This window comes from Meriones unguiculatus, chromosome 8 (assembly GCF_030254825.1).
Source record: "Meriones unguiculatus strain TT.TT164.6M chromosome 8, Bangor_MerUng_6.1, whole genome shotgun sequence".
Taxonomy (NCBI): Eukaryota; Metazoa; Chordata; class Mammalia; order Rodentia; family Muridae; genus Meriones; species Meriones unguiculatus.
This window is the reverse complement of record NC_083356.1, coordinates 65,760,363-65,782,601: the sequence shown is the minus strand read 5'-3', so window position 1 is coordinate 65,782,601 and position 22,239 is coordinate 65,760,363. Positions and strand designations below refer to the sequence as shown.

General features: G+C 46.3%; 2 protein-coding genes across 9 annotated transcripts in view; one reads left to right on the top strand and one right to left on the bottom strand.

Annotated features, from left to right (window-relative positions):
• Traf2 (TNF receptor associated factor 2) overlaps positions 1-4,825 on the bottom strand; it is a 29,172-nt gene extending 24,347 nt beyond the window's left edge. For 2 of the 8 annotated variants that reach the window (XM_060389590.1, XM_060389593.1), the window contains exons 1-2: positions 1,772-1,814; positions 1,595-1,637 (exon numbers count right to left, since the gene is read on the bottom strand). Coding sequence is in view for 1 of the 8 variants with exons in the window: in XM_021651093.2 (XP_021506768.1) it covers positions 1,595-1,662 (68 nt within the window). In the remaining 7 variants the exon portion in view is untranslated. The other 6 variants (XM_060389591.1, XM_021651095.2, XM_060389592.1 and 3 more) reach the window with 6 other exon arrangements.
• A 13,013-nt stretch (positions 4,826-17,838) lies between these two features.
• Positions 17,839-22,239, top strand: Edf1 (endothelial differentiation related factor 1). Its single transcript, XM_021651157.2, has 5 exons — positions 17,839-18,017; positions 20,432-20,483; positions 20,825-20,985; positions 21,259-21,352; positions 22,008-22,239. The coding sequence occupies exons 1-5, from the start codon at positions 17,940-17,942 to the stop codon at positions 22,067-22,069; spliced, it is 447 nt and encodes a 148-aa protein (XP_021506832.1). The 5' UTR covers positions 17,839-17,939; the 3' UTR covers positions 22,070-22,239.

Below are 22,239 nucleotides of genomic sequence, written 5' to 3'. Positions count from 1 at the left end.
CTGCTGAAGAGGGCCTTGCTGCCTCCTTCAAATATTGCTGGCCTCCTGATCACCTGCCCTGTTGTCTTGATGCCCCTCAAAGCCTTGGGGCATTTCCATCACAGCATGAACAGGCCCTATCCAACAAAGCACTGGTGGAAGGTTATGGTGCAGAAAACAGAGTGGGTCTGGTGCCACAGAGTGAGTCACTTGGTTCTGGGTCTACTGGACTTCAAAAATGAGTTACTAGCCAGTCTGTCAAGGCTGGCCTTCCCTCTTCCTACCCTATGCCCCCAGGGCTACTGCTTGCTGTTCACCAGGGACTCATTAAGCCCATAGGTTCTGATTCAACTCCTTGCCCAACCATTGGCCAATCCTGCCTCCTGTTTTCCTGTACACCTATATTAAACATCATCACCCAGTGTCCAGCCACACTCAGAAGAATCAACTGCACAACTTCTACACTGACTATATCCAGACCCCACTGCTTTCTTTCCCTCCCCAACATTCCAGCCCTAGGCCCTTCTCCTTGCCTTCTCTGGTAATCAAGTGCTCAGAGCCCCCAAAAGATCATGGGAAGATCCAGAAACAGACACGACATGACTGGATATACATCAGCATGGCCTTTCAAAACAATGTTCATTATAATGACGGCTGTTACTTACAAGCAGCTTACTCTTCCTTCAAGTGCACTTCAAATCTGATTACACATATTAAAACAATCCCATACCATTCATAATGTACCATGAACAGCTGTCACCTGCCATATTCTTTTCATTCAATGTGTTTTTCAGATGCTAGGCACTATCGTGACTGATTTCCATGAACCAACACTTGGCTGAGGGTGTGAAGTCCAGAAGCAAGAATCCTTCCTGGACATAGCAGCATGCATCAAACTCCTTTGTACTGTTTGTAAGTCTCAAAGAGGAATCTCATCCATTCATCTAGAAAGGAGTAGCTTAGTAGAGTGCCCAAGCAGAAAGTATTTTAACTCCAAACACTTGATATCTAGGACAAGTACACACAACTACTGCACTTCAAACAGCATGTCCTCTTCCCCTGTTCACCCCTGGAAACCACAAAGCAGCACAACGACCCCACACTCTCATGGGGGTACCCTTTACAAAAGAGGCACATTGATGTTCTAAGGCTGAGACTCTTGTAGAGGACCTCCACAGAGAAGTGATGAGAGCTGCTACATGGAACACCAAGACAGGGCTGTTGGGTATCCTTAACCTGCAGGACACAGCTCGCACATACCCACATTCATGCAATTATTCTGCACAGGGAATTTAATGACTCCTCCATCCAAGTTCACAGAGCATAGAACATGAATTTACTCTAATTTGCTCTGGGCAGGACAGCAAACCTGACTCTGTCCCTTTCTCTGAGGTAGATGTATCTTCTTGTATCACATGTGTACCTGTTTTCTGGGGAAACTGACTAAAGCCAAGGAGTTTACAGGTGACCTGAGCAACTCAATGAGACACCATGTCAAAACAAACAAAAAAACAAACAAAAAAAAAAACAAAACATAAAACAAAAAACCCAGCTGGAACAACAACAAAAACAGAAAGACATGAATGTAGGACAAGGTTCTATAAGGAGTACTGACCTGTGTGGAGCACCAGCAATAAGAAGGCATTTATATACACAAACTGTCAAGGAACAAATTAATTCCATTAACAAAAGTGTAGGGCTAGACACATGGCTCAGTGCCTAGGAGCACTTGCTTCTCTTCCAGAGGACCAGAGTTTGGTTCCCAGCACCCACATGGAAGTTAAGAACACACCTGCAACTCCAGTTCCAGGGGATCCAATACCCTCCTGTGGCCTCTGCAGACACCGAACGTGTTGTGCACAGACATCATGCAAACAAGCACAAAACAAAGATAAAAATTTATTAACTTTGTTTAAGTGAAATATTTTTATACTCCACATCTCTCCTCTGGCTTCAGTATCATATGCCTGGCAACAATAGATTTGGATTTAAATCATCCCCATCCTACCCCACCCAACCCCCTGCCTGTGTGTGGAGCCCCAGGGCTTAGGACCTCAACACTCAAACATAACAAAGAGATAGCTCCAGCTGTGACTGCATAGCTCCCCTGTTGCCACTGTGGCCTCCTGGGAGCCAGAGGGCCTTTACCACAGCCTGCAGTCTGGGCCTACTCAGCTCAGAACCTCAGTGGTTTCCCAGCTCTGGTTATGATAGCAAGAGCTGTGCAATTGCACCTGTCTTCCTTTCCTTGGCTCCCACCAGCTCTTACAGGTCTGTACCAGGCCCATCCTACCAATGCCTTATTCCCAGGAGTTGGCTGTCAGATGGCAAAGGAGTACAGAGCTAGAAAGAGGAAGGAGGAGTGCCAACTTCTATTGCTCTTCCCTCCAGGCTGCTACTAGGACATTAGCCCTCTGCTGACAGCTGCAGCCACATCAGTAACTAGACAGCCCAGAGCTCAGCTGGCTCTGGCACATAGTGACACACAAAACCCCTTTCTGCAACATAACAGGCTCAGCCTATCACAAACTCACCTCCCCCACAACCCATGCCCTCTGCTCTAAACAGAGCACCCCAACCCTGAGACATGTACCAGCTGTTCAAATTCCAAATCCTTGATTTTCTTGTGCTCAAGTTTCCAGTTCCCATCCACCAAAATTACAACCGCTCCAAATACTGACTCCACTGCCCACCTGGGTCCCAGATGCTAGGTACAGCATCCATGGGGCCTCCTCCTGTATAGTCAGGAATAGAAAAAGAACAGTACAATGATGTATGGCATCCAGGTGGAGCCTCCACCTTCTGTAAAGGGGGCAGGGCCAGTAACAGGGAGGACAGATGTCTAGCATAAACCTTGAAACTACACACCCCATCTCTGGCATAATCTCTAGGATCTATGGGCAGTTTTTTCTATATATTTTTTCTTCTCCAGGTCATCTTGTCTACACTTGTACAAGCTCACAACTTCCTGTGGAACTCACTTGCCAATTCATGAACGCTCACAATTCATTTAACAATCACATGGGAAGTAGGGACCTGGCATCCCACTGTCAAGAAGGAAACCCAAAACCAAAAACAGTGAAGAGATAACAGGCAGGAAGCATTTCATTCTTGGAAGGTTTTCTTTCTCCAAGTCTACTGCTGCATTTCCATTGTGCCATCCAGTCTGCTATTTCTTTACAGTCCAGAGATTTCCAGAGAGCTTTGACTGAAAGCTCTCAATGTGCCCAGGAGCCTGGGGTGAGAATGCATATGACCCTCACTCTGGTCACTGCATAGACCTCCCAACCACCAGGTGTAATGGAGGTGGTGGAGGTTCTTCAAGGACCAAAGCCTGCCCCATGATGACTAGCAAACAGGAAAAGAATAAGAGGGTTCCAAACAGCCTGTATTACCAGAGAATAGACTAGGGGGTCCCAGGTAAAGAAACAGCAAATACATAACCACCTCATAGATCTGTCCTGCAGGTGGGGGGCCACCAGTTCAGACCAGGGACACACTAGTGCACACAGCACCCAGCCTTCCAGCTGTGCTCAAAAGGCTTGATAAAGAACAATTCTTGAGCTTCTGTTTAAAACTTGCTTATGTTAAAAAGTGCTTATAAGTGCTGTGCTATGCAAATTATGCAGTAATAGATCTAATTCTTAAAAGGCTTAAAAATCAATTTGGGATTGGTTGGGGCCTCTAACCAATAGTCTGGGTCACTTAAATAACACCTTCCTCAGCCAGTCACATAGGCAGGGATTATGGTGGCAAGGCCAAGTGTGACCTCCCTGGGGGACTTACAGCTGGTGAGTTACACCCAAAACACTAGTGATCAAAGAGTTAAAGGTTAACTGAGTCCAACTCTGTGATTCTTTTGATTTCAGGGCCCACTGGGAGTATGCCTGTGGGTTCTAACCAATCTCACATCCTCACTACCTATTTGGGGCTTCATGTTCATTATGAGAGATTTCCATTAGGTCCAACCTCCACTAAGCAGGTTTCAAAAAAAATGACCCTGCAATCAGACGTCACACCCTTGACACATTCATCCCATCAAGACAGCATCCGGGGGGCGGTAGTGGCACACGCTTTTAATCCCAACACTTGTAGGCAGAGGCAGGTGGATCGCTGTTTGAGGCTAGCCTGGTCTACAAAGCCAGTCAGCTTCCAGTGAAATAGAGGTTCCGAGAGGCAGAAAGGTGAGGTATGAAAGAATGAAGGAGGATGGGGAAAGTAAGTGACCAATAGGTAAGGATCTTTGGGAGGCAGGTGGTGTCCGTAGATTGTGTGGCCGAGTTGTCAGTCAGAAAAGGCGACGCCTGAATATTGGGAGCGTCAGACCTAATTTGACTTCACAGTCCAAAAGACTAAGTGGGTAGGAGGTAGGCTATACAAGGATTCGGAGGGCCGGGTGGTGGCTCTAGAGCAGCCACCCTCGGGCCACAAGTGGTGCTTGTGGGCACTACAGCAGCGACCCCGAACCGAGATCCGGGACATGGACCGTAGTGCTGTGACCCCGAGCCACCGCGTCTAAAGCCGCTCTGCCATGCACCGCTGACGAAGTAGATAACTTTTCCGGCCCCCCTCCCGCCGACTTTCAGTTTCCAGCTCCGCCGCTCCGAAAAATGGGACCCCGACGGCGGCAGCCCTGCAACTGATCCCCCAACCGCCACTCCCACCCCGCGCCTGACCCCGGCCAGACCGGCCGTGAGAATCGACCCCCGGCCTAGAACGGCGAAGCCTCACCCAATGGTCTCCGCGCGCCCGGAACTCAATGCCTGCCCGGAACCACCCCCGCCGCCGCTGCCCCCGTCTGATGGACAGACGCACGAGCCAACCAGGAGCTCGCGGGGAGCGGCGGCAGGCGTCGGTTTGTCAAATAGGCGGCCTTGACTCTGCCCTCTGACAGACAGAAGCAGGAACCTACCAGAAGCGAGCAGGGAGCCGCAGCGAGCGGCGATTGGTCGGCGCTGTGCGGTGTGGTACTAGCTTGTTTCCCGGCTTTCTAGTGAAACCGGTGATGGACTGGTATGAGCTGCACCTGTTTGGCGTAGACCCTTCTGGGACAATTGGTCAATCTCTCCGATCCACGTTGTGGAAAGAGAGCAGAGATTTATGTATTATTTAATCTCTGTCTCTCTTTCAAAACACGGTCAATCACTTGGACAGGAAAATGTCACCCAGAAAAGCTTTGTTTGGAAACTTGAGTCTACCTTAATATGTAGATTAGTACACCTGTGACAATTGTCTGCTCTCATCCTTGAAGTTTTTTTAAAAATTATTTTTAAAAATATTTACGTGTATATATGTCTGGGCACATTTCACATGAGTGAAATGTCCATGGAGGCCAAAAGAGGGTGTTGTTACCCTTGCAGCAGAAGTTACAGGCTTTTGTGAGCTACCCATCATGGGTTCTCGGAACAAAACTTAAGTCCTCTGCAAGAGCCATATAAGCTCTTAACTCCTGAGCCATCTCTATTTACAAAAGCAGTACATAGTTTTTTTACTGCTGACACTATCTCTAGACACTGCACACACACATTTAGAATATTTAATGTTCTTTTTTTCCTGATGTATATGAGTGTTTGCCTGCATGTATGTATGCACGTGGGTGAATCGTTTCCCAGAGCCCAAAAAACAACATTTGATCCCCTGGAACTGGAGTTACAGCCAGTTGTGAGGTGCCATCTGGCTGCTAGGAACGGAACCCTCTACAAGACCAGCAAAACCATTGAGCTGTTTCTCCTACCCCCCCCCATTACTTTTTAATAAATCTCATTCAAGGGCTGGAGAAATGTCCATTGAGCTGTCTCTCCTATGCCCCCTGTTACTTTTTAATAAATCTCATTCAAGGGCTGGAGAAATGTATGGGCAACTGTGCTTCCTGCATGGGTACAAGGGCTGAGTTCACACCCACACCCTTGTTTGTTTGGGTGTGTATGCATCTTACTCTAGCAGAAGAGATAGGATTATTGGGGCTTGCTGGATGTCACCATGCTCCAGGCACAGGGAGAGGCCCTGTCTCAAAGTAATATGGAGAATGATAGAGCAGGATATCTAATATCCTCTGGTCTTGGAATGTATGGTCACAGTCACACACAAACACACAATACATACATACCATGCATACACAACACCACACACATATATGTATACCCATACAAAATATTTAGATCTCACCAATTTCCTGCACCAGTTATGTCCAACATGCAGCATGCATCCAAGAATAGCCTTGAATGCATCCCAGCATTTGTAGCTGTTTGTATCAGAGTGTCAAAGGATGTCCATCTCACAGGATGGGCTGGAGCTGAGACAAATGTGGGTTAGTGGTGGGCAGGACTACACTTTGAGCCAGCATAATCGTGTCCTCTTCTTGAAGTTAAAACTTCATCAGGGTCCTGAAGATGGATACAGGGACACTGTATCACCAGATCTCTTTGTTTTTGTTTTCTAATATGGCCACATTGAATAGATCTTTCCTGCTTTCCACTGGTAATTTTTCTCTTTAATTAGCTTATTTAGGACACATGGCTGAGAATGGCTTGCTAGAGATGCCAAAACAGGCTTATAATAACTCCAGGAGCAATTTCATGAAGATTGCAAGGACTAGGGAGCTGAGGGAGTCCAAGTGAGATACTGGTAAGAAGGATCCCTGCAGCTGTGGAAACTGTTCCAGGACAAAAACTGCTTAAAGCCAGAGCTACTGATCAGACCACAATGACTGCACTCTTGCTTGGTTAGGAGTTGGAATTCCCCTAACTGAAACTGGAATTCTACCAATATGACAGCAAGGTTGCCGTCTTCTGATAAAAGTCAGGTGGTGACAGGCTCAGTTCGCTTCCTGGAGCCTTCCTCAACTTGTTTGCTCCAAGCAGCCATGAATCTTTCTCACACCTGCAGGGACTTCTCCAAGCTCCCAAACTCTACCAGTGTAAGGAGGTTATTTCCTCCATGCTACACCTGAGAGGCCTGAGGGTGTCCTGAAAAGCTAGCAGCCTAGCCTGAGAGAAAGTAGGTTTATTTACAGAAGAGCATCTGCTCTCTAAGGACAAAATGCATATATGCTCCATCATCCAGACCTCCCCTCACTCACACCCACCAAAGATTTCACCAGCAAGATGCTGCCCATGGTCCTTAATGGCAACAGAGCCATAGATTGGCATTACTATAGCAACCTTAACTGTAGCATACCAGCCCAATGCTGCCACCACAAATGTGTTACTTTAGACTTTTCTACTTTGAGATTTTATGTGCACTTTTGGTGGAGTGGAGAGGGACTGAGAAGTGTGTGCAGAGTTAGACCAGGTCAACAGATGGGAGGTGCCAAATAGGAAGTGGTTTCACCACCCCACCTACCAGCACAGAATTGGGTGACATCCTGGGAACTCACCTCACTCACTGGCTGGTAAATGGGTGAGTTGCTATGATAGTTGGACGACTCAGGGGAATTCCCATGTGGAATCCTTCCTGCTAAAAAGAAAGAAAGAAAAAGTTACTCAGTAAGACAGCCACTGAGGGCCAGGCAGAGGTTGGGGGTGTCCCTTGGGCAGACTCAGGAGGACCCACATAGCATGTGCTCACTCTCTGAGTACTGGGATCATCCAAGAACCACTGACAGCAGGACTGGAGGGATGGGCTGTTTTCCATCAGCCCCAAGTGCGAGGGTACTGAAGAGGCAGCTAAGGTCACAGTGTTGTGAGCTGAGAGGACTGTGGGCTTGACTATAGATCAAAGCATGGGCACCAGCTGCTTGACTTGGCCAAGGAAACTAGGCAGCCACCCACTTGGTCTGAAGAGGTCAGCTTCCAGTGCCCCTCACTCTGCCTGAAGGCTTCTCAAAGCAAACAGTAGCCCTTTGGCAACATGATTGCCTGCTATTTTTCTCTTTACTATTCTTGCCTCTTGGGTGTGGCTTAGGCACTAGGTGCTCTTGGTTCTGACTATTCACTCATTCCCTCCAGGTGGGGCTGCTCCTTTGGACTCCCTCACTTCACATCAGATAGTCTGGGACAAATAGAGCAGCTTGTGCAAGGGACCAGGAAACAGAAAGGCCAACTCAGTCCCTCACAGGGTCCTACAGAAAGGATGTCTCTCTAGTGGCTACTGTGGTCCACAGGTGCCATATCCACTCACCCCGAGAATTTACTCTCATGTTTCTCTTCCTGGAGCATCTGGAGGCCAGCCATGGCCATGCTTGCTTCTGAAAGAAGACAGTTTCCATTCTCACCCTGCAGTCATCTGACTCCAGCTTTTTCAAGAAGGCCCATGCCAGTATTAAGCCATGTCATGTTCACCACGGAAACATGGTTGCCTGTGTTAATGCAACTGCCTGGGGGATACAGGAGATTGGAGGGCTTTCCTGTATAGTTCCTTGTGAGCCATTCCAGGAGTGCATTAAGCAGTGAGGGTTACTTCATAGTAAGTACTTTTAGAGCTGTGTTTAGACTGCCTCCTGACAGCAGGAGTGGGGCAGTCTCTGTGGGGGCACAGAAATCCAAGATACATGACAAGTTCATTCATGATTTAGTGGGTGAAGTGCTTGTTGTGCAAGTGTTTAGACCTGAGTTTGGCTTCCCAGGACCCATGTAAAGCCACATGCAGTAGCTCACCTCTGTAGGCCAGACTGATCCTCTTCAGTAGAGCCATCTTCAGCACAAATGCCACCAGCCCATGCAGAGCCAAAGGTTCTACTGAAGAGGATCAGTCTGGCCTCAAAGCCTTTCCATCAAGCAGTCCCACCTTCTCTATGCTTGCCTTGAGCCTTCTGCAGGCCTTGGAGCCTAGGGTTGAAGCGTTTGCCTTTCCTCACGGCTGCAGACCCATCATCTGTACATGGTGTATTGGGAGCATTTCTGTGACCCATGTGATCCAGTTCGAGTTCTATCTTTTACCCTGGCTGTCTGTCAGGTGATTGGCAGGGCATAGGTCTTCCTAGCTTCCAAGAGAACAGCAAGTCTGCCACCTGCTGGTCAGAAAGGGGGCTGGAGTAGGAACTGAAGGGGGTGCGGACAAGTCCTTGGAGTCTGACAGGTGCAGGCTGCCAAGGGGCAGGCTCACTGTGACCCACCCACCCCTACCAATCTGCTCACACTCAGACCTAGCAACTGGAGTCACCCACCCAAGGCCATGCAACCAAATGTCTGTGGTGTCTGATGCATAGCTGCAATCTCAACACTCAAGAGGTCCCAGGGGCTCTCTTCTTCCTTTGGCAGCTAGGTATTCCTGCCCCTCCATAGGAACTCCTATTATGCTGTCCTCAGCCTTTGCCACCCTTATCAGAAGTGGCTGTGACTACTCTCAGGTGATCCTCTTGAGATCCCAGGCCCTCCTTCCTCCACTCCCCTTCAGATATATGCAATTCTGCTCCTGATGTACAGCTTCCTTTGTTCTCAGGAAGTGCTAGAATATATAATGTGGAAGGTTAACTGAAAGCGAGACTCCATCTATGCAACCGTAAGAAAGTCATCATCTGTGCTGGGTGAGACTTTTACAGCTGTTTTGGGATTCCCTAACTCATGTTTTGTAAATACCCAATAAACGCATTGCTTTGCCAAGTTGGACTTTAGTGGAATTGTACTTTCCTCTGTTGTTGGTGTCTTTATTTGGGGTTAGTAATCACCTATATGTGTCTCCCAGAAAAAGTTCACACAACACGGGGCTGGAGAGATGGCTTAGAGGTTAAGAACACTTGCTGTTCTTCCAAAGGTCCTGAGTTCAATTCCCAGTCAACCACATGGTGGCTCAGAACCATCTATAGTAAGATTTGGTGTGCAGGCAGAATGTTCTATACATAATAAATATTTAAAAAAAAAAAAAGTTCACACAACACTAACATTCTTTCAGCTCTTATGCTCTGGTCCAAAGAACAGGCCAAATGGAGCTTCTGTTCCTGGCCTGGAACTTGGGCACAGTATTCTGCTTCATTAGATGTTAGGCTATCCTACCTATTTCACCTAGCACAACCCCTCTCTGTGGCCACTCATTCATTCACACCTGTTTCTGCCTTCCCATCCCACATTGTGCAGCTGGCATCGGCTCACAGTGTGCTGGTAGAAAAGACTGGCCGGCAGCCCTGGGCCAGCTCCATCAGCATCCATGCACTTCCTCTGCACCTTCATACTAATGAAAACATTCATTCAGCCAGGAACAGTAGTGCATGCTGTAACTCCAGAACTCAGGAGGCTGGCAAGCTTGAGCTATATGGGAGGACCTTGTCTCAGAAAGCAAGATACGAGCAGCGCTTAAAACAAATGACCAAGCTAGATGTGGTGGCTCATGCCTGTAATCCCAACACTATGGGAGGCAGAGGCAGGTAGATTGCTGTGAGTTCAAGGCCAGTCTGTTCTACAAAGTGAGTCCAGGGCATCCAAGGCTACACAGAAAAACCCTGTCTCCAAACCAAACAAAAACCCAAAGGACCAATTTTGTTTTTGGTTTTTCCAGACAGGGTTTCTTTTCTTTCTTTCTTTCTTTCTTTCTTTCTTTCTTTCTTTCTTTCTTTCTTTCTTTCTTTCTTTCTTCTTTTACTTTCTTTCTCTCTCTTTCTCCTCTCTCTCTCTCGTTTTGTTTTTAAAGACGAATACTTGGTTCATAGGAAGTAGTGGTATTATTAGGAGAGATGTGTTCTTGTTGAAGGAAGCATGTCATTGTGTGGGTGGGCTTTGAGGTCTCATTTATGCCCAAGCTATCCTCAGTGTGGCACAGTTTCTCCTTGCAGCCTGCAGATCAAGAAGTAGAACTCTGACCCCAGTAGGCCTGTAAGGCCTGCATGCTTCCTGCCATGATGATAGTGAACTAAATCTCTGAAATTGTAAGCCAGCCCCAATGAAATGTTTTCCTTTATACATGAGTTAGGGAATCCCAAATTGGTCATGGTGTCTCTTCAGAGCAATAAAAACATGAGTTAGGGAATCCCAGATTGGTCATGGTGTCTCTTCAGAGCAATAAAACCCTATCTAAAACATTTGGGTTTTGTTATTGTTTTATGTTGTTTGTTTGTTTTTGAGACAGAGTTTCTTTGTGTAGCTCTGGCTGTCCTGGAACTGGTTCTGTAGATCATGCTGGTCTTGAACTCATAAAGATCCACCTGCCTCTGTCTCCTGAATGCTGTGATTAAAGGCATATACCAGCATTGCCTGGCCTCTTGTGTTTTAATTGTTGTGGGATCCACTTAAATCCAACCTAAATCAAATACCAGGTCAATGCAGATGACAAAAATTTGTTATAATCCAGCTGCTACTGATTGGTCAGGGCCACGAAACAGTCTCGGGAGCTGAGTTGTGACCTGAAGGGACATTGTACAGCATATTTAAAGGATGAAACCATAAAGTAAGGGGGATGCACTATAGCATTGTCCAGAAATATTTTGACATAAGGGGTTGAGTAAGGATAGGAATTGGCTCCTGGGCCTGCGAACATGAACTTAGTTGACCCGGCCAGCAAAATGATGTTGTCCTTGAAATGTCTAGACTCAGACAACAGTTGCCTTACAACAGAAGCTGGTCAGCTATTGTAAAGTCCCCAGCTCCCCTAGGACCTGGAACCTCCCTATGACTAAATAGAGTCTGAAAACAAAATAATAGTATTTAGAATAGGTTTCTTTTGCTAGTTTTCAATAATAATGTTTGCAAATTTGACAACTTTATCAAAATTGATCTTTTGAACCAAGTATGGCAATGTACACCTGTAATCTCAGCACTCAAAAGGCTGAGATGGAAAAACTATAGGACAGCTTGAGCTACACAATGAAACCCTGTGTGATACAGAAGAAACTTGATTGTCTTATTATGGTCAGGTTCCATAGACAGTTCAGCCACATATGCTCATCTATATTTCTTTTAATAGGTCAGAACACCTTTTGCCAAAGTAAATTTTGAGAGGTTTCTTCTGAAGCCATGAATATAGGGGAAGAATTTCAGTAATGTACCTTAGATATAGTATTCAATAAAGATTCATGAATCTTCCACACCACATACTATGAATTGTTTAGAATGTTTCCCCAATATCCTCTTGTGGAGGTGGGGACCAAGCACAGTGTGGCATTTTTGCTAGGCTGAGGAGGTCAAAGGCAGAGCTCAGAACAACAGGAGCCATACTGGTAGAATATGATGGCTGCCTGTAACTCCAGGAACAAAAATCGGACACTGTCTTCTGGCCTCTGTAGGCACTGTACTTCATTCACATGTAGAAATCCACTACCACCCCATATACACAAAATTAAAAATCAAATAGTTTGGGAGACAGAGGCGAGTGAATCACTGTGAGTTCCAGGACAGCCAGAGATACTCTGTCTCAAAATAAAAAAAAAAAAATTAAGGAAAGGAGCTTACTTGAAGCTTGTGGAGCTGATTTCAATCCTATAGTTATTGAGTCATACAATTTTCTTTCTATATTTTGTAATGTGGTGGTATCTATCCCTTTAAAAAAATGTATACTGAAGCCAGGTGTGGTAGCACATGCCTGTAGTCCCAGTACTCTGGGAGGCAGAGGCAGGCAGATCTCTGTGAGTTCAAGGCCAGCCTGGTCTACAAAGTGAGTTCAGTACAGCCAAGGCTATACAGAGAAACTCTGTCTCAAAAAACAAACAAATGTATACTGAGGGGCTAGAGAGATGGCTCAGAGGTTAAGAGCACTGGCTGTTCTTCCAAAGGTCCTGAGTTCATTCTCAGCAACCACATGGTGGCTCACAACTATTTATAAGATCTGGTGCTTTCTCCTGGCATGCAGTCATACACACAGGCAGAATACTTTATAAATAAATAAATAAATCTTTAAAAAAATGTATACTGATGTTTGCACACAAGATTATTTAAAAATATACAATTAACATAAAATGTATATCTTATATATTTACACAAAATATGCATGTTGAACTAGGGTATGGCTCAATGGTAGGGAGAGAGAAGAAAGGAAGGAAAGAAGAAAGGTGGACTGGGGAGATGGTTCATTCAGTAAAGTGTAAAAGTGCCCTTTATTCACCTGATGTAATTGTTGTCTCCTAGGCTTGCTACCTCTGTCTGCTAATATAGGCATAGTACTGGAAGCTTCTAGCCTCTGTAATCTGTAATCTAGGCCTAGAATGCTTTTAGTCTCTGAAACTTACTACTGAATAAGTTCACCCTTTCTAGCTCTTTCTGAACTCTGGCTGGCTGGTTCATCTCAGCTGTTCTGGCTCAAACTCCTCTCCAAGATGATTGATTCAATCTGAGTTCTCTCCTTTTTTCACTGAATTGCTCTGCTTGGCCTCAAACTAACTCTAGATATCTGTTCTAATCTGGCTCCTTCTCATTCTCTGGTTTGTTTTGCCTTTACCTCTATCTAGCTTCTTCTTTCTTCAACCTCTCTCTGTAAAACTCTCCTAGTAAAAACTGCCTATGAATTCCATGAACTGAACTGCCACAAATTTAACTCTACTGCACTGCCTCTCAACTCACTGACTCAACTGAACTGCCTGAACAGAACTCAGAGATCTACATGCCTCTGTCTCCTAGGTGCTAGGATTAAAGGTGTGCACCACCACAGCTGGACCTAAGCTTTTCTTTACCTGAAACTTGCTCTATACCAGACTGGCCTTGAACTCAGATCTGCTTGCTTCTGTTTCCTGGGATTAAAGGCGTGTCTGTATTCCAGCCAGATCACAAAGATCTAGAAGGTCTTTGGATCTGATCTCTTGCCAGAGAAGCCATGTTCTGAATTGAAATTCTTGTTCAGTAAAGTGCTTGCTATGAAAGTCAGAGTCCTGGGTTCAGATCCCTAGCAGCCATGTAAAATGCTGAGCACTTATAACCCCAACCCTGGAGAGGTGGGGACAGAAACATCCCTAGGGCTGTCTGGATAGCTAGTCTAGCAGAGCTCCTTATTTAGTGAGAGACTCTGTGTCAAAAATTAAGGTGGAAAGCAACTGAGGAAAACAGCAATGTTTACTTCTGAAAGAGGAGAGAGAGAGAGAGAGATATGGATGTTCAGGCTGAAGAGGAATGATGTTAGAGAAGATTCAGATCTTGAATGGAATAAATAATCATTTTAAATTTGTGTCCAGCAGGCTACAGACTTGAGTGATGATTAAGTGAATAATGCTGACCACCTGCTTATATTAAATACTGTGAACAGAAGACTCTCTGTCTCTGGAGATAGACATAGCTCACTATGTTAGCTGCTGAGGCTTTGCTCCAAAGCAATAATCTCTGAGCCATGAACAATAGAAAACTCTGAGCTAGCATCGAAAGTGCCTGGTGGCCCCACAGAGGAAAGGATGGCATTTTCATGGCATCTATATAAGCCTAAAGGGTGGGGGTCAAGGACTTGGCAGAGACATCTCTATGGAATCAGGGCTACCTTCCTGATGAGCCACATGGGTCGATGGCTGTCTTGAACAATTACAGAGGATGGAGTCCTCTGCGTTCAAGCTGGCCAGAGCAGATACCCCATGAATTTGGGTCAGCAGTTCTTCCAGAGCTCACCCATGGCCTGGGAAATGCCTCCTAATGAGTTCATGCACTCAAGTGTTGGTTCAAGAACCAATAGCATGACCATTTTCCTTAGACTACAGCCTGTATCAAGGTGACTAGGTAGACCACTTTCTCATTTTACTCTCTTGGAGTAAAACCATTTGGAGCGACTTTGTGCATCTGTGGCCCACAACTAAGAGGGATAGGTTAAGATGGTTTATAGACAGGAATGTCTTCTAAGGGTGCTTCACAGTTCTTGGACACTTAAGTTAGCTAGAAGTGAAGGAGAGAAGGGTTTTGCACATGCCAGGCCAGCAGCGGTGAGTCTTTTCCCATCAATCATCCAAAGATACAAAATTTAAAGAGAATTGATCTGCCACTCCCCTACTTGAGAATTAACACTCTCAGGCTGGTGAGGTGACTCAGAGGATTAAAGCACATGCTGACAACCCTGATGACATGAGTTCTGTTTCTAAGACTGACAGTGGAAGAGAACTGACTCTCAAAAGTTGTCCTCTGAAGTGTGTCACATTACTCATGTGAAGCCCTCCACTCACACGAGCACACACACAAAATAAATACAAAATTTAAAAGAAACACTCTCATCAGCCAGACACTCAACAGTGTTCCCAACACTCAAGGGGCTGAGAGAGGAGGATCTGAGTCTGAAGCCAGACTAAGCTATATAGTGAGACCCTGTCCCTAAAACACAAAGCAAAGAAAAAAAAAAATCTGTCTTCCTGAAGGATGCATACACAACTTAGTACACTATAGATGCTTTTCATTTGTGAATGGAATTGTATTTATGAGAATTCTAGTTTCAGGGACCAACCCTGTAGTGACTGCTACCAGTGAGTTCATCACTGAAAAGTCTTGAGTTTTCTCAAGCTAATGCTGATATGGATGGAGAAAGCTGGGCAAACACTGGAAAAAAAATGATGGAGTCATCTTCTTAGAAAACAATGCTGTGGGGACTGGAGAGATGGCTCAGAGGTTAAGAGTACTGGCTGCTCTTCCAGAGGTATTGAGTTCAATTCCCAGTAACCACATGGTGGCTCACAACCATCTATAATGATATCTGTTGCCCTCTTCTGATGTGAAGGCATACATGCAGATATTGTATACATAATAAATAAATAAATTAAAAAAGAAAACAATGCTGAAAAAAATCATGACAAGATAATCAGCAAGAACAAGGCTGAAAACAGCAAGCAAAATCAAAGAGAAACACAATTTATATTATACATATATATATTTATTTACTTTTTGAGACAGGATCTCACTATGTATCTCTAGCTGGCCTGGAACTCCCAGAGATCCACTTGCCTTTGTTTGCCTAGTGCTGGGATTAAAGGTGTGGGTTACCACACTTGGCCTCTTACAACCCTTTATAAATTCCAGGGAATCTGATGCCCTCTTCTTGTCTCCATAGGCATGCATGTGGTGCATATACATGGAGGCAAAACATTCATACACATAATTTAGATTTTGTTATCTAAAAGTTGTCCTCTGACTTCCACACACACCATCTCTCCCCAATTGGAAATAAATACACATCAGGATAAAAAAAAACATTTTTCTAATTTTGTCTTTTTTTTTTTTTTTTTTTTTTTGAGACAGGGTTTCCTGTAGACCAGACTGGCCTCCAACTCACAGAGATCTGGTTGCCTCTGCCTCCTGAGTGCTGGGATTAAAGACATGCTGGTGCATTTCTGTAACTTATTGTTAAGATTTATTTTTTAAAAATTTAGCTAGGGGTGATGATGCATGCCTTTAATCCCAGTAACTGGAGGGCAGAGGCAGGTGCCTGATATTTGAGGCCATCCTGGTCTACATATCAAGTTCCAAGCCAACCAAAGTTACATAGTAAGATCCTGTTTCAATAACACACATATTTTAAAACTTTTTATATTTATGGATATTTTGTCTACATGTATGTCTATGTACAATTTGTGGACAGATTTTGTGGCGGGCCAGAAGGTATCAGAACCCTTAAGATTAGTTATAGATGGCTGTGAGCCACCTTCTAGTTGCTGGGAATTGAACTCAAGACCTCTGGAAGAACATTTAGTGCTCTTAACTGCCAAGCTATCTTCCTATTAAAAAAAAAAAGTACTATTTTTCTGGTACCCAGGTTGATGGTGCATGCCTTTAATCCCAGCAATTGGAAGTCAAAAGCAGGTAGATCTCTAAGAGTTCCAAACCAGTTTAGCCTACCTGAGTTCCAGGCCAGTACATAGTGAGAGGCTGTCTTAAAAAAAGACACCCCCTCCTCCAGGTGTGGTATGTGTGTTCCATTTTGTTTTATGTGTGTGGGCTTCTTGCCTTTACATATGCCTATACACCGTGCGTGTGCCTGGTGCTCTCAGAGGCCAGAAGAGGGCATCAATCCCCCTGGAGGAGGAGTTACAACCTGGGGTCCCTGAAGCAGGGTTTCATTTAGCCCTAGATGGCCTCAAACTTGTTATGTAGCTAAAGATAACCTTGAACTTCTCATCCTCCTAACTCCACCTCACAAGTACAGGTGTTACAAAGGTGAGCCCTTCCTTCTCCCCAACCCCCTACCTCCTCCAGTCCCCACACCTCCCCAGCGCACAGAGTTTCTTTGTGTAGTCCTGGCCGTCCTGGAACTCCCTTAGTAGACCAGCTGGCCTCGAAACAAGAGATTCTTCTGCCTCTGCCTTCCAAGTGTTGCAGTTAAAGGCCTATGCCATCATTGCCCGCCTGAGTTGTTTATTTTTAAACTAATTTTGTTTTCAAGTATTTCAAAGAACATCTACGGTTCACAAGTTTCTGGCCCCATAAAATTTGCTGTTTCTCCCCGTGGAGCACACCTCCAAAGTAACAGATCTTCAAACTGGTGGCATAATGGAGAGCGACAGCACAACACAACCTGAATTCTATCTCACGATCCCCAAAGGCGCGGCAGACAAGTGTGAAGCCACAGAAGGAATGGGGTGTAGCCCCGCTGGTATTAGTAGATCTGTACTCCCTTCTCTCCACTTGTACAGCACCTGTGCTAACATGGAGGAGTGAGGGAGTGTCCTGCACTCTCCTCTCAGATTCCTGTGCTCCCTTTCCCGACCACAGCTCCCTTCCGGACCCCAACTCTTTTCTCAGGTCCTTCCCTCTCGTGTCCCAGTCCCCCACTCTCCTTTTTTCCCTGGGTCCCCCACTCTTTTCTTCCATCCTCTCCAGGGACCCTCCGCTCTTCTTTTCTCAAGGGTCCTTTACTCTGACCCTCCTCCCGGCCCTGGCGCTCTGCCCTTCGTAGCCCAACCGCGGCAATGACCAGAAGTCGCCCTCCACGAGCCGCCAGTGGAGGCTCCGGCGGGTTTCTAGACTAGCCGGGCTCGGATTGGCTGCAAAGCTGGGGAAGTGCCGGCTCCTGGAGCTACGGGCCAATAAGAGCCAGGGGCGGGACCGCGGCTCCGGCGCCGGAAGCGGAGAGGCGACGAAGGAACGTCGCGTCGCCGCGCCAGGTCTCGAGCAGCTGCCAGAGCCGCTGGACGGACCTCCTGCCACGCCATGGCCGAGAGTGACTGGGACACCGTGACGGTGCTGCGCAAGAAAGGCCCCACGGCCGCACAGGCCAAGTCTAAGCAGGTGCCCAGCCAGCGGGGGCGACGGGAAGCTGCCGGGCCGCACGGCCCGCTGCGGTCCCTGGGCCGAGTCTGGGAACTACGGCAGTGGGTGGGGACTAGAATAGACCAGGCGAGGGTAGGGACCTTAGAGGACAACAGGTGGGAACGTTGTAGGGGAAAAGACTGGGGCAGAGGGCAGCTGATCTGGGCTAGGCTTGAGCAAGGGTCAGGGGCTGGAGGATGGGATTATGGCCTGTGCTCTGGACTGGGACGGCCTGGGTGAGGATCTGTATGGAGATGGAAACAGGGTTGAGGATAGGTGCAAGATTATGTCAGAGGACCTGACTGCTCATTAAATGTAGGGTGGGTAGCATGGGCACTAGGCACAAGAGACTTGGGAACCAAGGTAGGAGCAGTCCTCTTGCTGAAGGTTTTGTCCTTACCTGGTGTCAGCCTGTGCCGGCACCACTGGTGGGTTCCTGCTTATGACTCCCTCCCGGGTGATCTCAGCCTATAAAGAGTGCTGTCTGAGGCATTGGTGGTCTCCTGTGGCCTAGTGTCCTCTCCTTAGGTGTACTCTGCTTCCCTGAGCCCTGAGTGGTTTTGACCAGCCCTGGGCTTATTTACTGCATAGTCAAAGCCAAATCCACAATCCTCTTCTTTTCAGGTGAACTTGGAGTCATCATAGGTGTGTACAAAGTCTGAACATATTACACAGAGAATGGCTCACAAGCATTATGTTAATATTCAGTGACTGTGGCCCAAGCATCACTATTAGTGGTCCTGTTTCCAGGGAGACTACAGGGTTCTGTAGGGTGTGTCATCTCTCATTAGGAGCCATGCTGGCCAAGGAAGCCAGGCCAGCATTCCACTGCTTTCTGCTTTGTAGCAGTTTGGAAGAGAACTAGCTCTATTTCCAATAATGAAAAAGAACCTGTGAGCCTTTATTTTGTGTGTTGTTTATGCTGAATCCAGGGCCTTGTATATTTACTACTAAGCAAGTCTTGCCCCATAGCTGATGGCCTGGATTTCCATCTGAACCCCCTGAGTGCTAGTAGGATTACAGGTGTCTACCACACCTAGCTCAAGTCTGTCTTAATGAAGAAGTGAGTTGGTTCTTTTAGCAGTAATTCAACATATGTTATCTGGATAATTGTGTACACTGTACACCTATTTGTTTGGGGACACAATCTTTTTTGTTTGTTTTTTGTTTTTTGAGACAGGGTTTCTCTGTGTGTAGCTTTGGCTGTCCTGGAACTTGATTTGTACACCGGGATGGCCTTGAACTCAAGAGAGATCTACCTGCCTCTGCCTCCCAAGTCCTGGGATTAAGAGTGTGTGCCACCATGCCCAGCATTGGGGACACATTCTGAGGCTGCTCAGTGGGTGCCTGAAACCGAGTTGTGCTGGATCCTGTATGTACTGTGTTTTTTCCTACTCATATATACCCATGATGAAGTTTATAATTTAGGCAAAGTAAGAAATAGTAGTAAGAGTTGGAGAGATGTTTCTGTGGGTAAGAGTGCTTGCTGCTTCTGCAGAGAACTCAAGTCCATGTACCAGCATCAATGTGGTGATTCACACCTGTCAATAAATCCATTTCTAGGGAAGCCAAAACTATTTTCTGACCTTTGTGGGCACTGTATGCATGCAGTTCATAGACATATATGCAGGTAAATACTCATACATGTAAAACAAAAGTAAATATATCTTTAAAAAAAAAAAAGCCAGTCATAACGAATGGTTGAAAAGAACTGTTTTAAAAGTGCACTGTAATAAAAATGTGGCTTCTCAGGATTCCCCCTTATTTTAGGGATGGTGTGAAATGATACCTTATCTAAATGATGTTCTAAAGTGAGCATTAGGCTCCTTTATCATGATTTCTTGAATATAAAGTCTGTTTTTATGCCTTGACAGTTACCTATCAGATCAATATTTATTGTCAGTTACATCAATAAGAGGCAGGTAGTATGCACAGCATGGAGCATGGACACAACTGCATGGTTTATGTCTCAGGTGAGAAAGTAGAGATGTTATGAGCTCATATCACATTTTTCAGAACATATAAAAATTTAAAATTAGGAATTATCTGGAATTTTTTTTTTTTTGAGAAAGGATTTTTCTCTGTAGTCCTGGCCTGGACTTCAACAAAGATCTGCCTGCCTTTGTTTCCCAAGTGCTGGGATTAAAGGCGTGTGCCACCACTGCTTAGTGATTATCTGGAATTTTCTAGGTAAAGTTTCTGGCCATGAGTCAACCAAAAACTTGGAAAGAAAAACTAGAACAGAAGCACGGGACACTTGTAGTGAGTTTGGGTTGTTTTACTTAGCATTGTGTATCACTCTTAGAATAGTTAGCACCACGTGGTTGGCCTTAATTGTGCTCCACACTGCCCCAAAGCTCATTTTGATTGAAAACCACTTTCTGGTTTTCTAGGCCATCTTAGCAGCTCAGAGACGAGGAGAAGATGTGGAGACATCCAAGAAATGTAGGTACTCAAGTTTCCACTTGCAAAGCAAGGATGTGCTGTGGAATGGCTTGCTTGATGGTATGGTTGGGTAGTGCCCTGGGGACTTGTCAGGAGCAGGGACTGGCTACTGGACAGTCAGGAAATATTCTTGACCTGTTGGCACAGCTCTGGGTGGCATGAGGTCAGCACAGACTGTTAACTTCCCACCACTGTGGGAAGGTTCAGATTCAGGGCTCTGAGGTCTGTAAAGTCCAGGTCAGCTGGACCCAGGACCCTGTTAGTCTGGTTTTCACTTGAAATCCTTTCCCTTGTGCTGACTGCAAACTGTCTCTGCTCTGTTCTGCTCATATTGCCTCCAGGGGCTGCTGGCCAGAACAAGCAGCATTCTATCACCAAGAACACAGCCAAGCTAGACCGGGAGACAGAGGAACTGCATCACGACAGGGTGACCCTGGAGGTGGGCAAAGTGATTCAGCGGGGCCGGCAGAGCAAAGGCCTGACACAGAAGGACCTGGCCACGGTGAGGCTTTGGTGGCTGTGGCATGGGGAAGGTGACATGTACTTAAGACAGTTTAGGGAAGGTGGGGTTACTGCATGGTAGCTCGGGGACCTTTCCCTAGCACTCTCCAAATTATCTGGGAAAGCTGGGTTAGAGAAGCTGCAGCTCTCTTGCATAAGACTTGTCTGTGTGGGGGTATTAAAGACCCCAAAGGTGGCTGTCTGTGGGCACCTCTCCTGGTTTCTGCAGCACTTCTTATTGAGCTAGGATGGCTAAGGTGCATCTTTTCTTCAGAAAATCAATGAAAAGCCGCAAGTCATCGCAGACTATGAAAGTGGACGGGCCATTCCGAATAACCAGGTTTTGGGCAAAATTGAGCGAGCCATCGGTGAGTGTGTACCCTAGCAGTCTTGGGCAAGATGTTACCCTTTTATAAGGGCTGTTGAGGACTGATATGACAGACCCCTGTCCTCTTGAGACCATACCACTGGAATCCTGCCTAAGGGTGTTAGGATTGGTGGGACTCTGGAACCCTAAGGAAACGGTATTAGCCAGAACACACTGCTCTCAGGATGCCTATGTGGCACATGCTTGCTTTTACAGTGCGCCACCGTGGAGGCCCAATGCAGTGTTCCCCTTTTTCTGGGATATCAAGATCTTTGTCTTCTCATTTTTTTTAGGTTATTATTTTTTATTATGTTTTTTTCCTGACTGTTCTGGAACTATGTAGACAGGCTGGCCTCTGTCTCCTATGTGTTGAGATTAAAGGCGTGCACTACCACGTCTGGCTTAGATTTTATTTTCTAGATAGACTTACTGTAGCTCAGGCTCACATCAATCTCCCTACCTCAGTCCCCTGAGCTCTGGGATTGCTGGTGTGAGCCACCATGGTCCTCAACCTTTTTGTCAGATATGAAAGCAGCCCTCTGTGTGGAGGCTCTGGGAGGTGAGTGGACAATAGTGATGGAAAGCTCAATATAGCAGGGAGGTTGGGTGGATGCAGGAAGCTACAGAGTGGTCAGCATCTTGCTGGCTCGTTTCAGGCCTCAAGCTTCGGGGGAAGGACATCGGGAAGCCTATTGAGAAGGGGCCGAAGGCGAAATGAACACAAAGCCTCGAAGCCAGTGGTTCCGGCTGAGCTCTTCTGGCTGGTCCCCAAGGACCACCAGCACTGCCGTGGGTCTCCTCACATGGTCAAACGGAACACAGGGGTCAGGCCTGTGTGCCCCCTCAACCCATACCCGCTGTCAAACAAAGCAAAACCTTGCAAAGTGA

What these genes read in the sequence shown, in the direction of transcription:
- Edf1 (XM_021651157.2), top strand. Translation starts at nt 17,940, where the DNA reads ATGGCCGAGAGTGACTGGGACACCGTGACGGTGCTGCGCAAGAAAGGC. An exon ending in CACAGGCCAAGTCTAAGCAG is followed by an intron (nt 18,018 to 20,431) that starts GTGCCCAGCCAG and finishes CTGGTTTTCTAG; the next exon opens with GCCATCTTAGCAGCTCAGAG. An exon ending in CACAGAAGGACCTGGCCACG is followed by an intron (nt 20,986 to 21,258) that starts GTGAGGCTTTGG and finishes TCTTTTCTTCAG; the next exon opens with AAAATCAATGAAAAGCCGCA.